Raw genomic sequence first — 20342 nt, 5'->3', positions numbered from 1 at the left:
AATGAGCATAATCAATAGCTCATTACAGTTATGCTCCAGGGATGTCTGAAGAAAAATGTACATAAATCTGCTTCTCTCCAAATGTCCTATTATACAGCAAATTAAGAATGAGCTCCACTCTTCAAAAGCCCATTATTCCACTAGAGGGTAGTATTGGTACAAAGAAACATTTCCTCTCTGTCTTCTTATTAGCAATTTTATCATTAAGACCCATAATAGGTTGCTTTCTGTGGTTATAATTTTTTGCTGGTCTGAGCAAAAATTACTTGTCATGTTTCTAAAGCGTACTCTGAATGTTACCATGGTTCTCGGCTAGAACACCATGCTCTTTATAGAGAAAAGAAATTGTTGTACTTAGTGAACTTATAATTTGTTTCCATATATAGAGCAATAAAACTGCAGCTGAGGACCCAGTTATCTAGGAAGAGAAAATATGAATTTCATTTATTTATTTTCTAAATTAAAGTCTAACATAATCACAGAAACCATTTCTATTTCGGCAGACCACCGGGTAGATTTAAGGAACCTTCTTCAATGAGTATACCAGGAAAACAGAAACTTCCCGGGGAGATTAGAAATTAATGGCAAGTTCTCCACAGAAATCAAAGAAAAAGAGATGATAAAAACTTTGATTTTTCTGGACTTAAGGCTAAAAAATGTTCTGGACAAGAGACTCTTGCCTGATACAAGAGTCCTAACTGGTTATACTCAGATCATCTTTTTGAGATGATGAAAATAGAGTGAATGCCAGCCCCCCACCTTCAGGCAGTCTCAGGCATGCTCCACGAGGAGACCCGGATTGGGGGCGCCAGCGTGGGAGGGACTTGGGCGATCCCTGTAAAGCTGTCTGCCTAAAGCGCCGCCCACCTGAAGCTGTTTGGCTGCCCTGCTCTCGGAAGCCCCTTCAGGCTTGTGAAGCTGATGCCTCATGTTCTTTGGCAGTCTGCACAGCTGACCTCTCTGCCTGTTACCAGTCCTGCTTTCCACTACCAGGCACCTTCTATTTGCTGCCCCATTTGCTGAGATCTTCCTTGCGCTGTTTGTTCCCTCTTAGTTGTTTTACTTGTCTTTGCGTCTTTCCCGACTTCTCTCCCTTCTCTTGTGGTTCTGCACAGCCCCATCTCTAGCCAAATTTTGTTTGTTTGTTTTTCATGGGGTTCTCTTAAACACAAACCATAAACTTCTATTTCTCTTTTTTTTTCATCAAAACCTGTACTGGAGTCTTTCTTAACTGCCTAAATTTGTTTGTTTTGTCTAGGTTTTATTTCTGAATTTGGAGATACTCCAGATTCTTGGGGAATAACGTAGAGATGATCAAAATTATGCTTTGCCACAGAGAGCAAGATGTACACAATGGCTGTCCGTATCACAGACATTGATGGAGCTTCTGGTTAGTAGGGCAGTACCTGAGGTGCTGGGGATTGGTTAACACCAAGAAAGGCACAGTGTCTGCTGGTACTGAGCTTACTGTTGAGTGTCGAAACAAAAATTAAATAATATTGAGTGTGATGAACGTTATGAAAGAGGAAGTACAAGGATAGGATAAGAGCATATAGCAAAGGAGTTTAAATTTAACATAGGCTGTGTGTCTGTTACCTGAGCATCTGTCCCATCACTCATGCATACTGGCAGATAAAACAGCCCTTCAAGACTGATGGCAAAATTAGAGGAGGATAACTTTGTGCAATGTTGACAAACCCAAAGCTTTAATGCAAATTCCACTCCTAACTGGTGTCCCTGTTTTGGAATGGTAATGTGGGGAGAAGGGAGCTGATAAGTTTTTGAATTTTTTTCTAAGCCAAGGTGCTATGGTCAACTGGGCGAATATGTGCATATTCTGAGCTAGAATCTTTAAGCTGATTATTAAGGTAATAAACAAAATTACCCTATTATTTTATACTTCCTCAAATGTGCATAATAATTATTCATGTGTGTGTGTGTGTGTGTATGTATGAGTGTGCATGTATGGTTTATTTTTGCTGTATGGCAGGCATTATTCTAGGTATGTTAAATTTATCATCTGAACTAATTTGCCTAAAATATGTTAACTATTATTATTATCATATTTTAAATATAAGGCAACTGAAGCATAGAGAGATTAAGAGGCTCATGGTTATCCAACTAATAAAGGAAAAAACTATGATTTAATTCTATTGTGTCAGATCCTATAGGAATTATTCTGATATCTGGAGGTAAAAAGAAGGGGAATTGACAAAGTTGTCAGAAGATTATCTATAAGTTGACTTTAGAAGGGTTTTCACTGAAATCCACATAGAACTTTTTAACGGTCTCTGTCTGAAAATATTTCACATTTTCGAAATTCTTCTAACTAGTTACTATTTTTTTATTGTGGCAGTCTGGTGAACTTCTAAACATTTCATAATGCTCACCTGTTTCTTTGTAGATAATTTTTTGTAATTATTTACAAACCCCTTTTTGGTCAAAGAAGACTTGTAGCCATTGTATTTGTACAGTTAAAACAATAACTTATTCAATATTTAACCCTACAAATAGTTACTTTCACTGAAACCAAAAAGTTTTCCCTAAATTTCATTGTTTGGAGAATTCATGTTATCAGAAGCTTTATAAATAAGCTTGTGGGAAATGTGGGAAATTATACTTTATTTTCTTGAGATTGACAATGTACACTAGCAAATTAAAAGCTCCTACATGAAGGCCTGCAGTGTAGACATTTGCTTAATTTTGTGTATCATAGTATTTCCAAAATCTGTTTGTTCATGAAATTCTTTGTATATGAGATACGTATTACCACTTGAGGAGCTAATGCTTTATGAAATATATCCTGAGAGATCCTACAGGTATTGAGATATTGAAGGCACAAACTATTACTGTTTGGAATATCTTATGACTTTGAGGAATTAAAGCTTTCAACAATATACTGAGAATTGCATTGTATCAAAAGGGCCCCCAAGGCTGTGTTTCATCAAGGTGGGGATAGCAGGCACAGCAAGGATGGGATGGGAATGGTGGCAGTGCTTAGCCATCAGTACTGGCTACATATTTTTATCAGGTTTTATCAGCATTTTTTACCTCTACTGTCAGGCAGTTTAATTTTAGAGACTTGTGGCAGTAGCAAGCCTAGTCTCATTGCCTTGGCAAGCAGGGGAGATTGTGAGCATCACTGAAGGGTAAAAGGACTTAACTGTATAAACAAGCATTCCTGGGCCTCCCAGGAATCAATGGGTGATGACATCTGGGGAGCCCTGAGAGAGATCCATAGAAATATGAATTATTATTGCTATGGGATACTATTTTGAACTCTGAGCAGGTATATTTTTATTTGTTTCCTCAAGCTGGATTTTTTTAGAGGAGATATGTTACATCCTAGTCGTAAAATTCTAGAATAGCAGAGTATGCAGATACTTTAAGAAACAATCTGACTCAGCCCCACCACATGTTCTCCCTGATGTCTTCACTTCCCTTAAACTTGGCAGTATTGGAAACAATGTGCTAACAAGAATATGACAGTGCAGAACAGAATAGAGGAAAATATGTGAAGGCCATAGTCCAAAGTAAGTATTTTCTCCAGGTCAACCAATCCTAAGGGAGAAATCAACAAGTTGTAAAAAAATAGTGATCACTCTCCTGGACCATCCTCCCCTTGGCTGGTTCACTGAAATCATCTTTTATGCAATTTCTGCCCCCTAGAGCAAGGGAAGTAAGGGTGCCAAAATCTTGAAATATCCTATGTTTCTGAGTTGTTTGAGTCTTGGACTACTTGCTAGTCCCACACACCACAGCTCCTCTGGCCAAATCAAAACCAGGACCCTTCCAGTACCGTCACCATGGAGCACCAGTGGCACATCGCCTCTCGTCAGATGTCCTTGGTGTGGTGAGTGTCACCTTGGTGCTGGACATTGAGCTTCTACCTAGAAAAGCTACCTTCTCTCCAATAGCCTGTGGTGATAGGACCAACTACTTTCTTCCTGGATGAGGACACTCGTCTGAAAAGGTGAAATGCCAGCTCAATCTTCCAAGATTCACTGTTTCCCAATAATTGCAGCTCTTATTCATGGCAGACTCCAGTCTCCTTCCTTCATAGAAGTCTCTCCCTCACTCTCCCCTACTCCTGTGCAGCCATTCTACCTAAAATCACAGTCAGCAAGATGGCTAAGTCATCTGTTTATCTTAGATGAGTCCTTTACAGCCCTCTGCTACTCAGTATTATATATCTGTTTACATATTTCAACTTTTCTGACCTGTATTCAGCTTTTGGCTTATTATAGAAAAATTTAAATATAATATAAAAAAATTTCTTTCTCTGTATTTTCCATATTATATATTACAACTCAGTTTGTAAGGGCTGATGTTCCTTTGGATTTTATGTTTTAAACAGTTAAGAACTCCATAGTAATTTTCCAGAGATTTATCCATATAAAATTTTCAATTATTATTATCTATTTACTAGCTACTATTTTTTTACTATGACCAAATATTCAATTCTCTTATATATTCAATACATATACAAAGAAAAAAGTCATCAATATTCTGCAAAAACACTGCAACAAAAATACATATTTGTATGATTATCACCAGTTTTGTTTTGAATCTGTGAAATTTGACACTAAGAAAACTTTTTGCTGGTTCTGGAATAAAGTTCTATTTTCTTTCCTTACTGTGAAAATATTTTCCTTCAAAATATTCCTTCAATTTTCCCATGTTCAATTCCAGGTTTAAATAAATTTGATTGACTAGATATTAAGTGCTTGATCTTTTTTTTTTTTTTTTTTACTTCTTTACAAAAGGAATTATGTTTCTGCTCCTTTTCAAAGAGGGATCTTTAAGTTGCTTATCATGTGGTGACTGTTTTGGATGGAAATATCTCTTAGCAAATACTATGCAATTATGTTATCAGCTAAACAGCTTGTCAGTACTACAAGTACACAGCCCAATAGCAGAAAATTTGAAAGCTTGGGAAAGATCTGTATTTGTTGAGAGATGAGAATTGTATGCTATTTTTCCCTTCAAAACAAACAAATATGATACTTTCATAGGCCCCAATTTTAGTACATAATAAAGTTTTAAAGTTCTCTTTGTAATAATCTCATCCTGAGTAATCAGGAGAAAGGTGTCAGCCTGACTTTGAGGAGATATGTTATACATTTTATTATGCTTACATTACCTTGAAAAAGAAAAAAAAATGTGGCATTGAAAACATCTGAAGTGAAATACTGATTTATTAACTTTTGTCTTAAATATATAATAAAGCAGAAATAATTTTGGATAGCTCAGGGAGACTTAGCCAATAAAATGGTTTGACTTCTCTGAATAAGATAAAGCCACTGAGACAATGAAAATTAGGTCAACACTCTCCTGTTTCTGAAGAAGGAACGAGCCCATCACTGAGTAACTCCTTTCCACAAGCTGATGTAGAAGAAGGCTAATCTTAAAATAAAGGGGTGGTCAGGGAACATGGACTGCAGTTTAAGAGACTTGAGTCCCAGATAGAGAATGAGACATATTTTGTACACATCTTGCTTGTGTAGATGACATTTTTTGGACCCAATCTGACTTCCAGTTTTGGACCCAAAATGACTTTTATACATAAAAAAAAATTGCAAGCAAATAAATGTAAACTGAATCCAGAGCAGCCAAGGAAGACAGGAGGGCTTGTAACTCTACTATCAGCCACATCCACCCTGAGATCCTGAGAGAGAAGACTCTATCATTTGAGGATCCATCTTTGGATCTGGGAAGAATATGAGGAACGTCATTAGTAACAAGTCTTTTCTTCTCTTATTGTCCAAAATAGTCAATAAGTGGACACTTTTTCTATTTTAAATATTTTTAGTGTTCAATTCCACCAAACCATATGGATAGGCAAGGGTACACCAGGGAGAGAAAAAGCTAAATTAGTCTCATCTTCTTTCTTTTCCTCTCTTTACCATCACAATATATCCATAACCACCAATATTATCATGTTCCTAAAATGACTTTGTAAACATATTTCTAAATTTCTAAATGTCCTACTACAGTAGGGTGGCACAATACTATTTCAAAGTATGAGTTGAAGCCCCTCAGGTCCTCCGTGATTTTGTGTTGCCCCTTAATCCTTCCCATGGCCACCAGAACACTAAAAATTATGGCCTCAGGAAAGAGACATATAAACAGAAATGCAGGTGCCCCAAGATAATATTTTAACAGTTCAAATTCTATTCCCAAAGAGAACTTAATGCTGAATAAAATTTTAACTCCTTGAAATACATACATTTCTTAGGATAGAGAAGCACAAAATGGAAGAAATAGGGATAGAGTCATTGTGGACTGCTGAGAGAGAAGCAGTTCAGACCCTAATAAAACCCTCCAGACAGTTTTAGGGTACCTGGGGATGGAAGGGACATTTGTTCCCCTTTCTAACATATTTTAAAGGAGACATCAGTACTCTAGAAAAGAAATGGCATCATGTGTACCAGCAGATAAGACTAGGTCAAGTGCAAAGAAAAGACAGTGGAGTAATTCCTGTGTCTCACTTTGATTTCAGGACTATGTATAAAAGAAACTGGCAAACAACATCATTAACAGCAAGAAAAAGCCCAGACCCAAAAAAATCTTACAGTCAACAGCATTAGAGCATTTACCTATATGTTATGCTAATTATGTACTGGTGAAATCTTTAACAATTTTCTGTATTACCATTATCAATATTTTATTGTCTAAGAACAGCAGTAGCATATACTAGTTACTTATCGGTTAAACAATCAAAGAAAAACTCAAGATAATTGATGATTTCTTATCCCATCATTTACACATTGCAGTGTCCTATAAAAATGAGCACTGTAGAAAAGTTCCTATGATCTTACCTACTTTATGACCATGTGAAATTTATTACCTTGTAAACATAGAGCCTGATACTGAAAGTGTCTTTCAAGAATTGGAGTCATCCCCAGAACCTAACTTTCTCTTATTCTAGTCAGACATAAATCTGAAGAAATGCTTTGATGATGTTTTCCCCATGGGAAAGGTGCTCTTTTGGGTAGGATCAGAAAAACCTGAAAATTTAGAATGCAGCTCGTACTAATATACACTAATACTTGAGAACCAATTAATCTGTTCTATTATCTTCTTTGAAAGGTGTAAGTGAAAAATCACTACAAACCAAAAATGTTGATGATTTCGTGCTCTTTCAGGCAATCATTTGGCACAGGATATTATAGTGAGTGAGGTAACAAATCTAGAGAGTTTAACAAAGTCCCCAGTGTCACAGAACTTGAAAATGGTTGAACCAGAACTTAATTTCAATTCTGTCTGATTCCAAAGCTTACTTCATTCCAGAACCTTGTGTTACCAACCTAAACTAAACTAATTAGTTTTTGAGTCTTAGAACTCTTAATCTTTCAGAGTCAAAGTTTTCTTTTGTAAATTTTTTAAATTGAAGGGTTTGAACAGAGTTAGTATCCTTGGTGCTGTGGAGTTTGAACCAAACTGTACTGTGTAGAAATTCTGACTTGGTAGAAATCACAGAGCTAATAGCTGCACAGAGCTGGCTCTCTTATTTAGTATTTCATTCAAATTTGTCTTTCATAGTTAAACAATGAAGATATTTCTCAAGCCTTCATCAATGCTTCATATTAAAAAAATATGTATTCTGTGTATGATACTACTGTACTATATTATAAATTGTTTGCCCCCAGTTATTATAGGTAAAGTATGAATAACAAGTTTTATGTAGAAAATAGAAAGTGGGAGCTGGAAGTCATCTATATTTCTTACCTTTACTATCACTGTGACAGTAGCAATACCAGGTGGCATTGTTCCATAAATATCAAAGGCTTCTACTAGAAAAGTGATACTTGCTTCCTGGTCTGGAAATGACTCATAGTCCAAACTTCTTAACAGGGATAGTTCTCCTGTAAATGGATGTAGCGCAAAAAAGTGCTTCACTTCAGGGCTTCTTATCCGATAAGACACATTTGCTCCAAGGTCAACATCTTTGGCCTGTAACAGGTTAAGCAGAAGACTGGTTGTATCAGGGGTGTTACCAAACTAAAGGAATGTAGGACTGATGAAAATCATGTCAGTGTCTACAACAGCATGAGTTCAATGATGAATAGAAGAGACGTTTCAGAGAAAAGCACTTTTGTTGAGTAATTTTCCAGAGAGGGGGAGGAGAAGAGAGACAGAAAGATGGGGAGAAACAGAGACACAGACTCGAGATTTTGTCATTGTTGATCCTATCACTATATTTATTGTACATAAAGAATCACTACTTAAAGGAGTCATACCATGGTAAAGAAATTAATGTTGCCATAAATGATTGTTTATAATTTTCTGCTGATTGTATAACCTTGAAAAATAATATTTTAAATAAAAATAAATGTTATTGAGTGCTCTCTATAAACACAATATATTAAAGGACTATAAGAAACCAAGAAAATATAAGTAATAATTTTTTCTCAAAGGATCCTATGATACATTTCTAGACATCACTGTATTATAACTTCCTTCATTTAATTAATATTGATTGAGTAATTACTATGCATGAGGTGCTATAGAGATGTACAAGATGAATCAAGACATAATTCCTGCTCTCCAGGTTACTGTTTCAGAGAAGAAATATGACACATACACAAACCAGAAGGAAAAGAGTGATATTTTGGCAGACAGGAGTTCAGAATTGGGAGTGGTATCTTCCAGTTGAAAGAATAGGTTTTATGCAAGTTTTGTAGGATCACTACTTCATTCAGTAGTACAGACTGGAGGGGACCTCTGGTAGAGGAAATGGAGTGGAGAAGATCATGGCTTTTTCGCGTATAATGCAGCAATGCAAACACCTCTTGTGTGAACTTTAGTCTTGGCTCCCTCCAATCAATTGTCAACATCACAACTATGATGTCCTTTTCCTTCCTAAAATCCTTCCTGTGTTCCATTTGATTTTGGGTAAACTGTGATCTCCTTAAGATGATGAGAAAGACCCATACATTTTCAACAGTTCAGCTCGTCACTTTCTCCTCTTCACTAGGATTTAGCATGATATTGCCACTTCCTTGGATAATCTTCCTCCTCTCTGTTTGAATAACTCTTACTTGCCCCTCAGTTCACAATTTAGAAAGTAACTTTCTCTACAAAACTTCTCTTTATTCTCAAGATTAGGTTAAGCACTCCACCTGTGATCTCCTAGGTCCCTTGCATTGAGGACCACTAACTTAATAACCAGTTTGTCTGTCTGATACTAGACTGAAAACTCCATGAAGGCAGGAGATCTCTCTTGTTCATGATTGAATCCCCACAGTCTAGCAAAGGACTTAGCATACAAACACTGAAAATATGCTTGATTAGTAAATGAATGAATTAATGAACAGACGAATAGAAGAATAAATGAAGAAATAACGGACCTCTCCCTGATCAGCATCTACCCTCTTCAGATTTATTAATACTTATTTCCTAAACATTTATTGAGTTGAGTTATGAAAGAAATACAAGTTCTTGAAACTCATACAATTCAAGGTGTAGATTTCAGGTCAAGGAAGAAGCATAATTTTTTTTTTTCCAAAACATACTTCATAGATCATCTGTATCAGAATTAAAGGGATGGTTACTTAAAATGCAGATTTCTGGGCCAACCTAACTTACTGAATCAGAATGTTCAGATATTTTGGGAATATTGTACTTGGAAACTGAGAAAAAAAGGCTTGGGTATGGAGACACTGTTAAAAAGGAGAGCTAGATCTCTGGAAAGATACCAGTTGTGTATTGAAAGTAAATAGAAAATTTTCAGAATAATGGGTGCAACAATATCACATTTCTGTAAAATAGAGGAAAGCCTATACTTATGTATGTGTGTATACATATATACACACATACTTACATATACATGAGTATCTATGAATATAAAATATTTATTTGATACTTGTGTGAGCACAAAGATAAATGTGACAGAATACACATAAAAATTTAATACTGAGTTTTTTGGAGTTACAAGATAGGAGATGATTAACCTTTTCTTTATGGACTACTGTATTGTCAACTTTTACAAGAAATATACAGCATAATTTTGTAAATATAAAAACTGTATTAAGAAGTGTTGCTTCATTTCTTACAAATGCACCTTTTCTCCCCTTAATTTTGGGTATATCACTAAAGTAGGGCTTTTAGATAAAATGAAATATGCAATATTTGAGAGATACTTATATTAAAAATGTACTCATTGTTTTCCTGAAATTGAAATTTAATTGGGTGTGTTGTTTTTTTTATTTGCTAAATCTGACCCTTCTATGCTAATGGCAAATATTGAAATGATGAATTCATGAAATTAATGCTGCTTCCACACACCTCTATTTGAAGAAACGTGGTTCCAGCTGGCAGATTCTCTTCAACAACAACTGTATATGTTGAATTGGTAAACACAGGACTGTTATCATCAATATCTAAAACTTTTATGGCCAGTGTTAGAGTTGTGTGACGAGGGTGTACTGCTCCATCAGTTGCCACAACCACAAGTTCATAGTAGTCCCTGACTTCTCTATTAAGCTTCACTGCTGTGTAAATACTCCCGTTGGATGTGATCCGAAAAAGATTATTGAAGTTATCCAAACTGTAGTGCACTTGGCCATTTATTCCAGCATCAGGGTCTGTTGCCTAAAGGAAATTAAAAACAGAGAAATTCACATGGTATATTTTGTTATGCTTTTTTCATGTTTCCTTTTGTTAGGTTGCCCTACCAAAGAGCGATAATTAAATTATAGCATGTTTCTCACTGAATGTTCCTTTTTCTCTAGGGAGAATATTAAAAAGATAATGCATAACAAGGTAATGCAACATTCTAGAACATGATAAGTATACTATAGTTTAATTAATAGTTATTCAAAGTGAGCATAACTCATAATAGTATTATTAACCATAACAATATTATAACAGAAAACTCATTATAAAAATACTGACTTTTTCCCATATAATTTTTAATTGATTATGATTCTAAAATAACAAAAACATGTAGATTTTAACTAACAACATAACTTTCTAAAAGACAACTTAAGATTCTTTAGCTTTTCTATTCAAGTATTTAATATATTCATTTTCATATATATTTTTCAAGCATCATATATATATATATTACCCTTTCAAGCAATATATATATATATATATATTATCTCACTTAATCCTCAAGATGTTCTTATGAATAAATATAATTGGCCTAATTTTACAAATGTAATAATTGTGGCTTATTTAATTTAATTATCTTGCTTAGGGTCACACAAGAAATCAGTGTCTCAGTGCCTACTTCTTAGTACAATTCCTCACATATGAAACTAAAAAATACTTGTGGAATTAATAAATGTTAGATAAATGAATGCCTGGAACTTAGATTTAAAACTAAATCTGCTCTCTAGGTGATAATGATATGTTTATGTAGGTTCACTAATTGTAACAGATGTGCCACTCTGGTGGGGCATGTTAATTACGTGGGACACTGGTGGGGGTGGTGGCAAGGGGTGTATGGGAACTCAATTTTCTATGAATCTGAAACTACTCTAAAAAATAAAGTCTATTTAAAAAAAAAAAAGATGCAAGCCATATGATGTGGGAGGGAACCAGCAAGGGCAACTATTTGGCTATAAACAGGAAGGTTTTATGGAGAAGGCAGTGCTGGCCCTGAAGTCCTTATAAGAGGACTTCAGTGGGCAGAGAAACAAACAAACAAACAAAAACTAAATATGTTCTAAAACTCAAAGGGCAGTGAATGTATAGTAACTATAAAGCACCTGCTAATAGCTCTTCTTTAATATTAGAATATATTTTCCAAGTGATAATTGAGAATTGTTGATGTTATATTAACTAAAAATTTTAAGTCATATAAAATCACTTTGTATCAAATAAAATAAATAAATTTTGAATGCATATTCTTCTAATGGAATGTCATGAGCATTAATCTTATCTAAAACTCAATTAATTGTGACATATATTATGGCGTCTTCCTATCAAATATTGTGCATTTGTGTTAAATAATTCTATGTTGTTTTTCAAAGAAACTGGAATACATATTACAAACCATAAAATGTTATATAATTGTGCTCTGAACTGTCACTAAGGAAAAGAAAAAGAAGACATTTCGCTGCATTATGAGCTGGGGACACTGTAGTCACTTAATATCCAACAAAGCCTGGGAAGCATTATGATATATTTTAACAGCACATATATCCAACTACAAAGTGTGGTAGAGTATGTAGATGGGATTGAAATCACTGCCTAAGTAAATATAAAAATTTAATAAATATATATAAACAGGTTTCATCTCATAATTGGGGTGATGTGTTTGTTCTCCTCAGTTCTCGTCCCCACTACAACAAAGAACTGAAGGACAGAGACACAGTAGTGAAGAAGAATGAAAGTTTTATTTGAATGGACACTAAGGGAGGAATGGGCTAGAGTCAAGGTAAATAAAGGCAGGTTTACTTGTTTATCTGGAGTAGGACAGAGAGAGTGAAGACTTGTGTTTAAAGACTGCAAAATAGAAGGGAATAGCAGTGACAGAGACACCACTGGAAGAGCACAGAGACAAAGTGCAGTAAGTTGAGCAGTAAGAAGTATTTTGAAAATACACATTCCAACATAGGGGAGTGCGGGCAACCTCAGAGAGAATGCCCAAAGTCTTGGATTCTGTCTTTTAAGGCTTTCAAGAATGGGGCAAAGGTAAAATGTTGGGGGTGTAGGCTTGTCAGGCAGTCTCACCTCATGATTCCATCTCCCTTGAGGGACAATACGTCATTGTCTATGTAATTCTGTAGGATGAACCTTTTGTTTCTCTCTAACAATGGCCACTCCCAAGCACTGGGAACACATCAGTTAAGACTGCTTGCCTTGCCTTAAGAAAAGTTATTGGCTGATTACCAAAGAATGTTAGTGTAACTTCCCAATTCTCTTTCAAAAGTGGAATCTTTGCCTTAAAATAAATCCCTCTTGTTCTTATTATGCTAATCTCAGCATTTTAAAGGAAATTTAATCATAATGCTTGTCCCATCTCTCTGCCCTATCTCACCTGCATTAGCCAGAGCAAGTTTCAAGGTCAGCGCAGATTAAGAGAAGGTAGAATGAACTCACATTTCAAAGGGTGTGAGTCCTTTCTAGGTCTCTGGTTTAGTCTGATTAACTCCCTAGGTTCTTGGTGGGCCTCATCCTCTTTTCATCCTGCTCATATTTGTCTTTGTGCCTAATAACACCTACACTCTTGAAAAATTCAGTGATTTTTTTTTCTGTCTAAATTTTTAAGATGACAAAATCAATCATGTAGTCTGTAATTTAAATGATCCTTACTCAAATTATGTTTTCATTCGTTAACAAAATGAAAGATTTATTATGAAAAAATGATTCAATTTGATTAATGTGTCTGTGTTTGTATGTGTGTGTGCATGTGTATATTTGGGGGGGATGTTGTATACATAATGTTCTATCTCTCTGTATGTCAGAAGTTCAACAAGGGTCTCACCAGACTAAAATCAAGGTATAAGGCTGGGCTGTGTTTCATTCTAGAGGCCATAGGGGAAGATTCCTTTCCTTGCTCCTTCAAGTTATTGACAGAAATCAGTTCTTTGAGGTTGTAAGTTTGATATCTCCACCTCCTTTTTGGTTGTCATGTAGGGACCACACCCAACTTCTAGAGATCACCCACATTCCTTGGTGAAGGCCCAGTTCCTCCATCTTCAAAGCCACCATTAAGGGTTGAAGTCCTTCTAACACTTTCTGAATCTCTGCTCTTTCTTCTTCCTTCTTATCTCTGATCCATTCTTCTACCATCCTCTTCCACTTTTAAGAGCTTGTATGATTACATAGGGCCTGCCTGGACAATACAGTATAATCTTGCTGTAACTCCATGGGAAAAATCCTGGGCCAAAATACCTTTGAAACTGAAATCAGTCAAAGGGAGAAAAAAAGTAGGAGAAACCTGTTTATTTCTTACAAGCAGTCCACTTCTGCTCTCCTATGTCTCTCATGACTTGGCTACAGAAGAAGAGACTCCCACCCAAACTCTGCTATCCAGATATGCCCTCACTCACACTCATAATTACCTATTGATATGGAGATGGACTACTTCTCTCCACCCCTTAGAAATGATATTGATATGGAGATGAACTAAGGCCAGGCAAGAGATTCCGGAAATATTGTAATTTTACCCACACTTGCCATTTCAACTCCCTTAGCCTTAATCACATCTACAAATTCCTCTTGCCATGTATGGGTAAAACTGCAATATTTCCAGAATCTCTCACTGGGCTTTAGTGCATATCCATATCAATAAGCATTTCCAAGGGGTGGAGAGAAGTAGTCATCTCCATATCAATAGGTAATTACAAGGGTAAGTGAGGGCATATCTGGACCAGAGAGGCTAGGTGAAGCTCTCTCTTCTTCTGCAGCTGGGTCAAAAGAGACTGGGACAACTGCTTGTAAGAAATAAATGGATTTCTCTCACTTTATTTCTCCCTTTGACTGATTTCAGATTCAAAGGCATTTTGCCCAGGATTTTTCCCCTGGAGTTACATCTGGAGGTAGTTAGGACCTCTGAACCCAAAATCTGTTTACATGGGTGCTGCCTTTGGGCAGGCTGCCTCTAAGGATGGTGGGGAGGCCCCAGTGGCTGCAGCAGTAGAGGGTGTAGCTTCATACAGTAACCCCCTATATGTGGGGCTTTCAACTGGGGAGCCACTAGTGGAGAACTGGTCTAGGGTCAAACATCTCCTAGAGGGGTGGGGCCTTCCCCAGAACTGGGGAAGGGTGGAGACACTAGAAGCTTTAGAATGAGCCCTCCGTCAGATAGAAGATTGCTTAGAGGCCCTGAATGGCTGTGTAGCACTTGGCATTGTAGGATCTCTTCTCCTGGAGATAGTAGAAAGTGTTATCAAGGAGAGAGAGAAGATTATAGAGGAGAGAGAGAGACTTCAGCAGAGAGAGAAACACTTCAGCATTGCTTGGAGGAGCCCATCACTTGGAAGGTGATGACTCATGGGATGTCCTAAGAAAGAGAGATAGTTATTGAGAAGACTGGTTGCACTCCTAGAGGATAATTTAGCAGTGAGGGAAGAGGCAGCTAAAGAATTTACATTTCAGAAGGCCATTGGGGAGGGGGAGGAAAGAGCAGTGCCTTCAGCCCCAGAGATAGTAGAGAAGATATCAGGAGAGGATGAGGGTATGTGGCGGAGGGCTGATCTGTTGCTGAGGCACCAGCCTCTCCTGTATTAAAGGCCCAGCTGGTTGTAATTAATAAAGTAAAAACACAACAACCCCAGGCTCCTCAGGGGGTGGAGCCTCCTCCTCCCCAGGTTGTGGAGCTCTTCATGCTCTGCCCCTATAACCAGGATGAGCTGCTGGATATGAGTGCCTGGTATCAGCAGAAGCCATCGGAACCTCTGCCTACATGGCTTTTGTGTCTCTGGGATATGGGGGTAGTAAACATTGTTATGTCAGGTTCTGAAATGGCTTACATGATGACTCACTCATCTCTCTGGCAGTGGCTGCAAAGTGCCCATCACACCTCAGGAAATTGGCACTTCTGGATTGGCTGACAGCAGCCATCAAGGCAGTTTGGCCTAATCAGGGTGATTTACCATACTTACCTACTAGCTTAAAATGTATGCAGAGCTACAGCAGGTGTTTTGGGAGCTGGGCATAAAAAATATCATCTATAATATGGACCCCCAGGACCTCAATGAGTTGTCCACGATAGGAATGAGAAATCTGGTGCTGCATACAGCTCCTCCATCTCTCTTTGGGTCCCTAGTGACTATTCTTGCCCCCCACATGGGCAATCCATAAGTGAGGCTACTCATACTTTAGCAGATCTGAGGGAGGATGAAACAGTAACAGCATGGAAGGAAGTTTAGGCTATGACTGAAAGGAGAGGTGCAAAGGGCCCTGTGAAGGTCTTGAGGACTCAGATGTTGGGTTGATTTGATAAAGGCTGGGGCAGTGAAAGAAAAACTTGAGTTCCAATAGGAACTCCCTACCTGTTCAGCTATTGACTGCCTGTGGAATGGGTAAGCTATGGACTTAATCCAATAGGATCTTGTTAGAACCGTGGCACCAGTTAAAACCAGAGCAGCATTTCCAACCGCTGAGGTGCAGGACATGGAAGCCAAAGGCAAAGCCCCATGTTTGGCCTGTGTCCCTGCAAGACTTCCTGGGGGACAGTACTCAGGCTCTGCCTGGGCCCTTGCCCCCACAGGACTACAAGTGGGCATTGTGGTTCGACTGAGGGGAGAGTCAAGGTCGCCACCTTGGGGGACATGGTGGAACCAGAGGCCACATGTAGAATTAGCAATTTATTGGTCCCCTGTGAATATACAATGTGTCCTGGTGCTGGTGGACACAGGAGCTGAATGTTCTCTGATTTACGACAAACCTGAGCATTATCCTGGGACCCCTGCTGTGATAGATGGCTGTGGGGGTAAGGCAATTAGAGGGAAGAAAGTTTAAATCCCATTGGAGATAAGGTGTTTACCCCAAAGGAGTATACTGTGTACATTTCTCCCATCCCTGAATATATTTTAGGGGTAGATATCCTGGAGGACCTGCAGTTCAGATTGAGGGTACATGTGGTAAAGGCAGTTCGGAGGGGACATGCTAAGCACCCACCTGTAGCTTTTCTTGTACCTTGGCAAGTGACAAATAATAAGCAGTATAAATTGCCTGGGGGACACAAAGAAATTGGAGAACTCTACAGGAGTTGGAGAGGGTGGGCATCATAAAGCCCACTCATATTCCTTTCAGCTCCCCAGTGTGGCCAGTGAAAAAGCCAGATGGCTCCTGGCACATGACCATGGACTACAGGGAATTGAATAAAGTCACAACCCCTCTCCATGCTGTCTTTCCCTCAATAGAAGCCCTTATGGACACACTCAGTTATGAACTAGGGATGTATCATTATACTGTAGACCCCACAGCTTTCTTCTCTATTGACATAGAACAGGAAAGTCACAAGAAGTTTGCCTTCACATGGGAAGGCCAGCAGTGGACATTCACTGTCCTTCCATAGGGATACGTCCACCAAAGTCCCACCATCTTTCATGGACTTGTAGCTCAGGACTTGGTCATACAGAAGAAACTGCAAACAATATGGCTATATCACTACATTTATGACATCATGCTCACATCTGATTCTCTTGCAGATTTAGAAGGGGCAGTTCCTAGACTGCTGCAACATCTACAGGAGAAAGGATGGGCTGTAATCAGCACCAAAGTTCAGGGACCTGGTTTGTCTGTGAAGTTCTTAGGGGTTGTCTGGTCGGGTAAAACTAAAGTTATTCCTGAAGCAGTCATAGACAAGGTCCATGCTTCCCCTACCCCTACCACTGTGGCAGTATTGCAAGAGTTTTGGGTCTTTTGGACTACTGGAGAGTGTTTATCCTGCACTTGGCACAAATTCTGAAGCCCTTATACAGGTGGATACTAAAGGTCATCAGGTGGGATTGGAAAGAAACATGTACAGCTGCTTTTACTGCTGCTAAGTGAGCTGTCAAGGCTATAGAGGCCTTGAGTATAATGGACTCATCAAGGCCATATGAGCTAGATGTACCCAAAGATGGTTATGGATAGGGTAGGTCTCTGGCAATGACTTGAACAGAAATGCCAACCTATTGGATTCTGGTCACAACTATGGAAAGAAGCAGAAGTCTGGTACATCTTGATAGAGAAGCAACTGGTTGCCATGTACCATGCCTTGCTGGCTAGGAAGCCCATCACTGGAACAGCTCTGACCAAGGTAATAACCACCTATCCCATTGTGGGGTGGGTATGAGACTGAACCTAAAGGCCATGGATGCCTATTGGGGCCAGTGATATATACCAGTGGAAAACAGGAAGAACTTGCTTCTGTATTGGATGGTTGGTCACTGACCCCTTTGGGGATAAGAGTTGTGGCAAGACCTATGGGCCTCTCATCATGTGACTGGCCATTTGCCTTTAGCAACTGCAGGGAATGATGAAGCAGACACATTGGCTCAGGTGCATTGGCTAGAAGGACAGCCTACCTCTGATATAGCCCAATGATTACATCAGCATTTGTTGCACACGTGGTAAAAGACAATTTTGGTAGTAGCCTGTCAGTGGGGCTTGCCACTGACCTTTGAAGAAAGAAAAGAATGACTTATGTGCTCAGATAGATTACATTGGGCCTCTGCCCATATCAGAAGGATATTGCTATGTCATGACTTGTGTGGACGCACACATTGCTGCCTCTCCTCTACAAGTGTATGTGCAAACCAAAGAGAGTTATTGAAGCCAGAATATGGCAAGGAGAGCAACATTCTGCTGCCAGCCCCAACTGCATTAAACCCTGGAGACACTGTTGAGTGGAAGTGGCCCTGGATATTTCAATACGTGGACCAGCAATGCTGGCCCTTCTGGCACCTTGGGGAAAAGGCCTGGAAGCTGGCCTCATGTTTATTCCTGAAGTAATAGCAGAGTGGACCCCAAAGATCTCGGCAGTGTACCCTAAACATCCAGGAGGTAAGAGCATCTTAGGGGGAGTTTTGTTTTATCTTTATGGCCAATGCATGTACCTCCCATAGCCCTATATATTGACCCATCTGTAACTCCCATAGGGAGTGGGGTGAAAGTCTGGTATACTAGACCAGGACAATATCCCATTCCTGCCACAATCCTATCATAGGACCACTCTCTTGCATGCATCCTACTTGATGGACAAGATTTGCTTATGCTGGTGTCATTAAAACATGTCTCTTGCCCTTAAGGTTATTTTCTTCTAGTCCTTGTGGCCTGGACCTGCCCCCTGGCTGCAGCTGCTGCATGATGATTCCTCTGAACTTCCTGCCTCTTCAGCTCCTGACTGCCTGTAGAATGGGCAAGCTACGGATTTAATCTGCATAAGACTTTAAACCTAGCTAAATCCTCTAGCTTGAGGATTATCATGATTTTATTGGTGCTGCTATTTTATGTTATTAGTCTGTTCACAATGCTCCAGTTTTCTTGCTCAGGGGCCATTGTGGAAGATGGGAGTGAGTAGATTGTAAAGTGAGATTTCTGGAGGGCTGGACTGTGAGTAAAAGTGAAACATTTCCAGAATTTCTTGAATGGCTTTAGTGCATCTCCGTATCAATAGGTGTTCCCAAGGGGTGGAGACAAGTAGACCATCTCCATATCAATAGGTAATTACAAGGGTGAGTGAGGGCATGGCATATCTGGACCTGAGAGGTTGGGTTTAGCTCTCTCTTCTGTAGCTGGGTCTAGAAAGACGTGGGATGACTACTTGTAAGAAATAAGTGCTTTCTCCCACTGTATTTCTCCCTTTGACTAATTTTGGTTTCAAAGGTATTTTGCCCCAGGATTGCCCCCACTGGAGTTACATCATGTAAAGTGACATTCACTTGTGGGATACATTTGGGGGGCATTATGCTGTCTACGAAGGCATCAGAGGCTTAATATGCTCCTGATTGAACTCTTGGTCTCTTCTATGTCCATATCTTTTTCACTTCTAATCTACCCTATTTCAATAAATGGCTCTTTTAGCAACGTAATAGATAATAAAAGAAATAAAGAAGGTATTTCTGAGAACTCCTCATCTTCTCAATGATTCATTCGTTCAGTAATTTTTGGAAAGCTTATTTAATACTCTTACTGTGTATGGGGCTCATCTCCCAGCTGTGAGATAAATGTGTGGTGTATTAAGTGACAATGTCATTTACAAAAAAATCCCTATCTATGGTTCTTCAACCCATATACAATATCTCAGTGCTAACCACCTTGACCTGAGCCACCATCAAATGTGGCTAAGATTACTAAATTACTTCTTATTTTCTTTCAGTTCTTTCTCTTCATAGATGACATCAGTCCTCTGCTTAATGTCCTTCAATGATTTCCATTGCCTGGAGCAATATTCAAACCTTTAACATAGCCAAGAGGTTCCACATTAAAAGCTGTTCGCACTGTGTTTCAGAATACTGAAAACCTCTCCAACTCCAAACTTATCCAAAAGCCTCTTCTTGGAGGGCTTCTGCTATTATTCACCAGGCTAATATCCATTTATTTGAAAGTGTCAATTTAAACATCACATTTTGAAACCATTCTGCTCTGACTCCTGAAATATAAATTAGACTGTCCTGTTTTATATGCCAATAGCTCCATATACCTATCACTTACACCACTTTAAAATGTTTAATTATATATTTATCAGTGTGATTATTTAACACTTTTCTCCCTTTTATACATGTAAGCCATGAGAATAGGGTTTTATTTGTTTGTTTTTGTTTTTTTACTGCATGCTCAGTGCCTAGTAAAGTGTCTGGCACCTAGTAGGCATGCATTAAATATTTAAAATCCTAAAAGTAAGTAGAAGTGGAGAGAGAAGGGGGTGTCTGTGTTCAAATAAAGGAAGTTGG

General features: G+C 38.5%; 1 protein-coding gene across 4 annotated transcripts in view; it reads right to left on the bottom strand.

Moving 5' to 3' along the window:
- PCDH15 (protocadherin related 15) overlaps positions 1–20342 on the bottom strand; it is a 1663341-nt gene that overhangs the window by 190462 nt on the left and 1452537 nt on the right. For all 4 annotated transcript variants that reach the window (XM_073241042.1, XM_073241040.1, XM_073241039.1 and 1 more), the window contains 2 exons: positions 10291–10596; positions 7732–7956 (listed from right to left, as the gene is read on the bottom strand). In XM_073241042.1, coding sequence (XP_073097143.1) covers positions 7732–7956; positions 10291–10596 — 531 coding nt within the window. The remainder of the gene's footprint in view (positions 1–7731; positions 7957–10290; positions 10597–20342) is intronic.

This window comes from Manis javanica, chromosome 7 (assembly GCF_040802235.1).
Source record: "Manis javanica isolate MJ-LG chromosome 7, MJ_LKY, whole genome shotgun sequence".
In the NCBI taxonomy this organism is placed as follows: Eukaryota; Metazoa; Chordata; class Mammalia; order Pholidota; family Manidae; genus Manis; species Manis javanica.
Note: the sequence above shows the minus strand (reverse complement) of the source record. Positions and strands in the feature narration are given on the sequence as shown.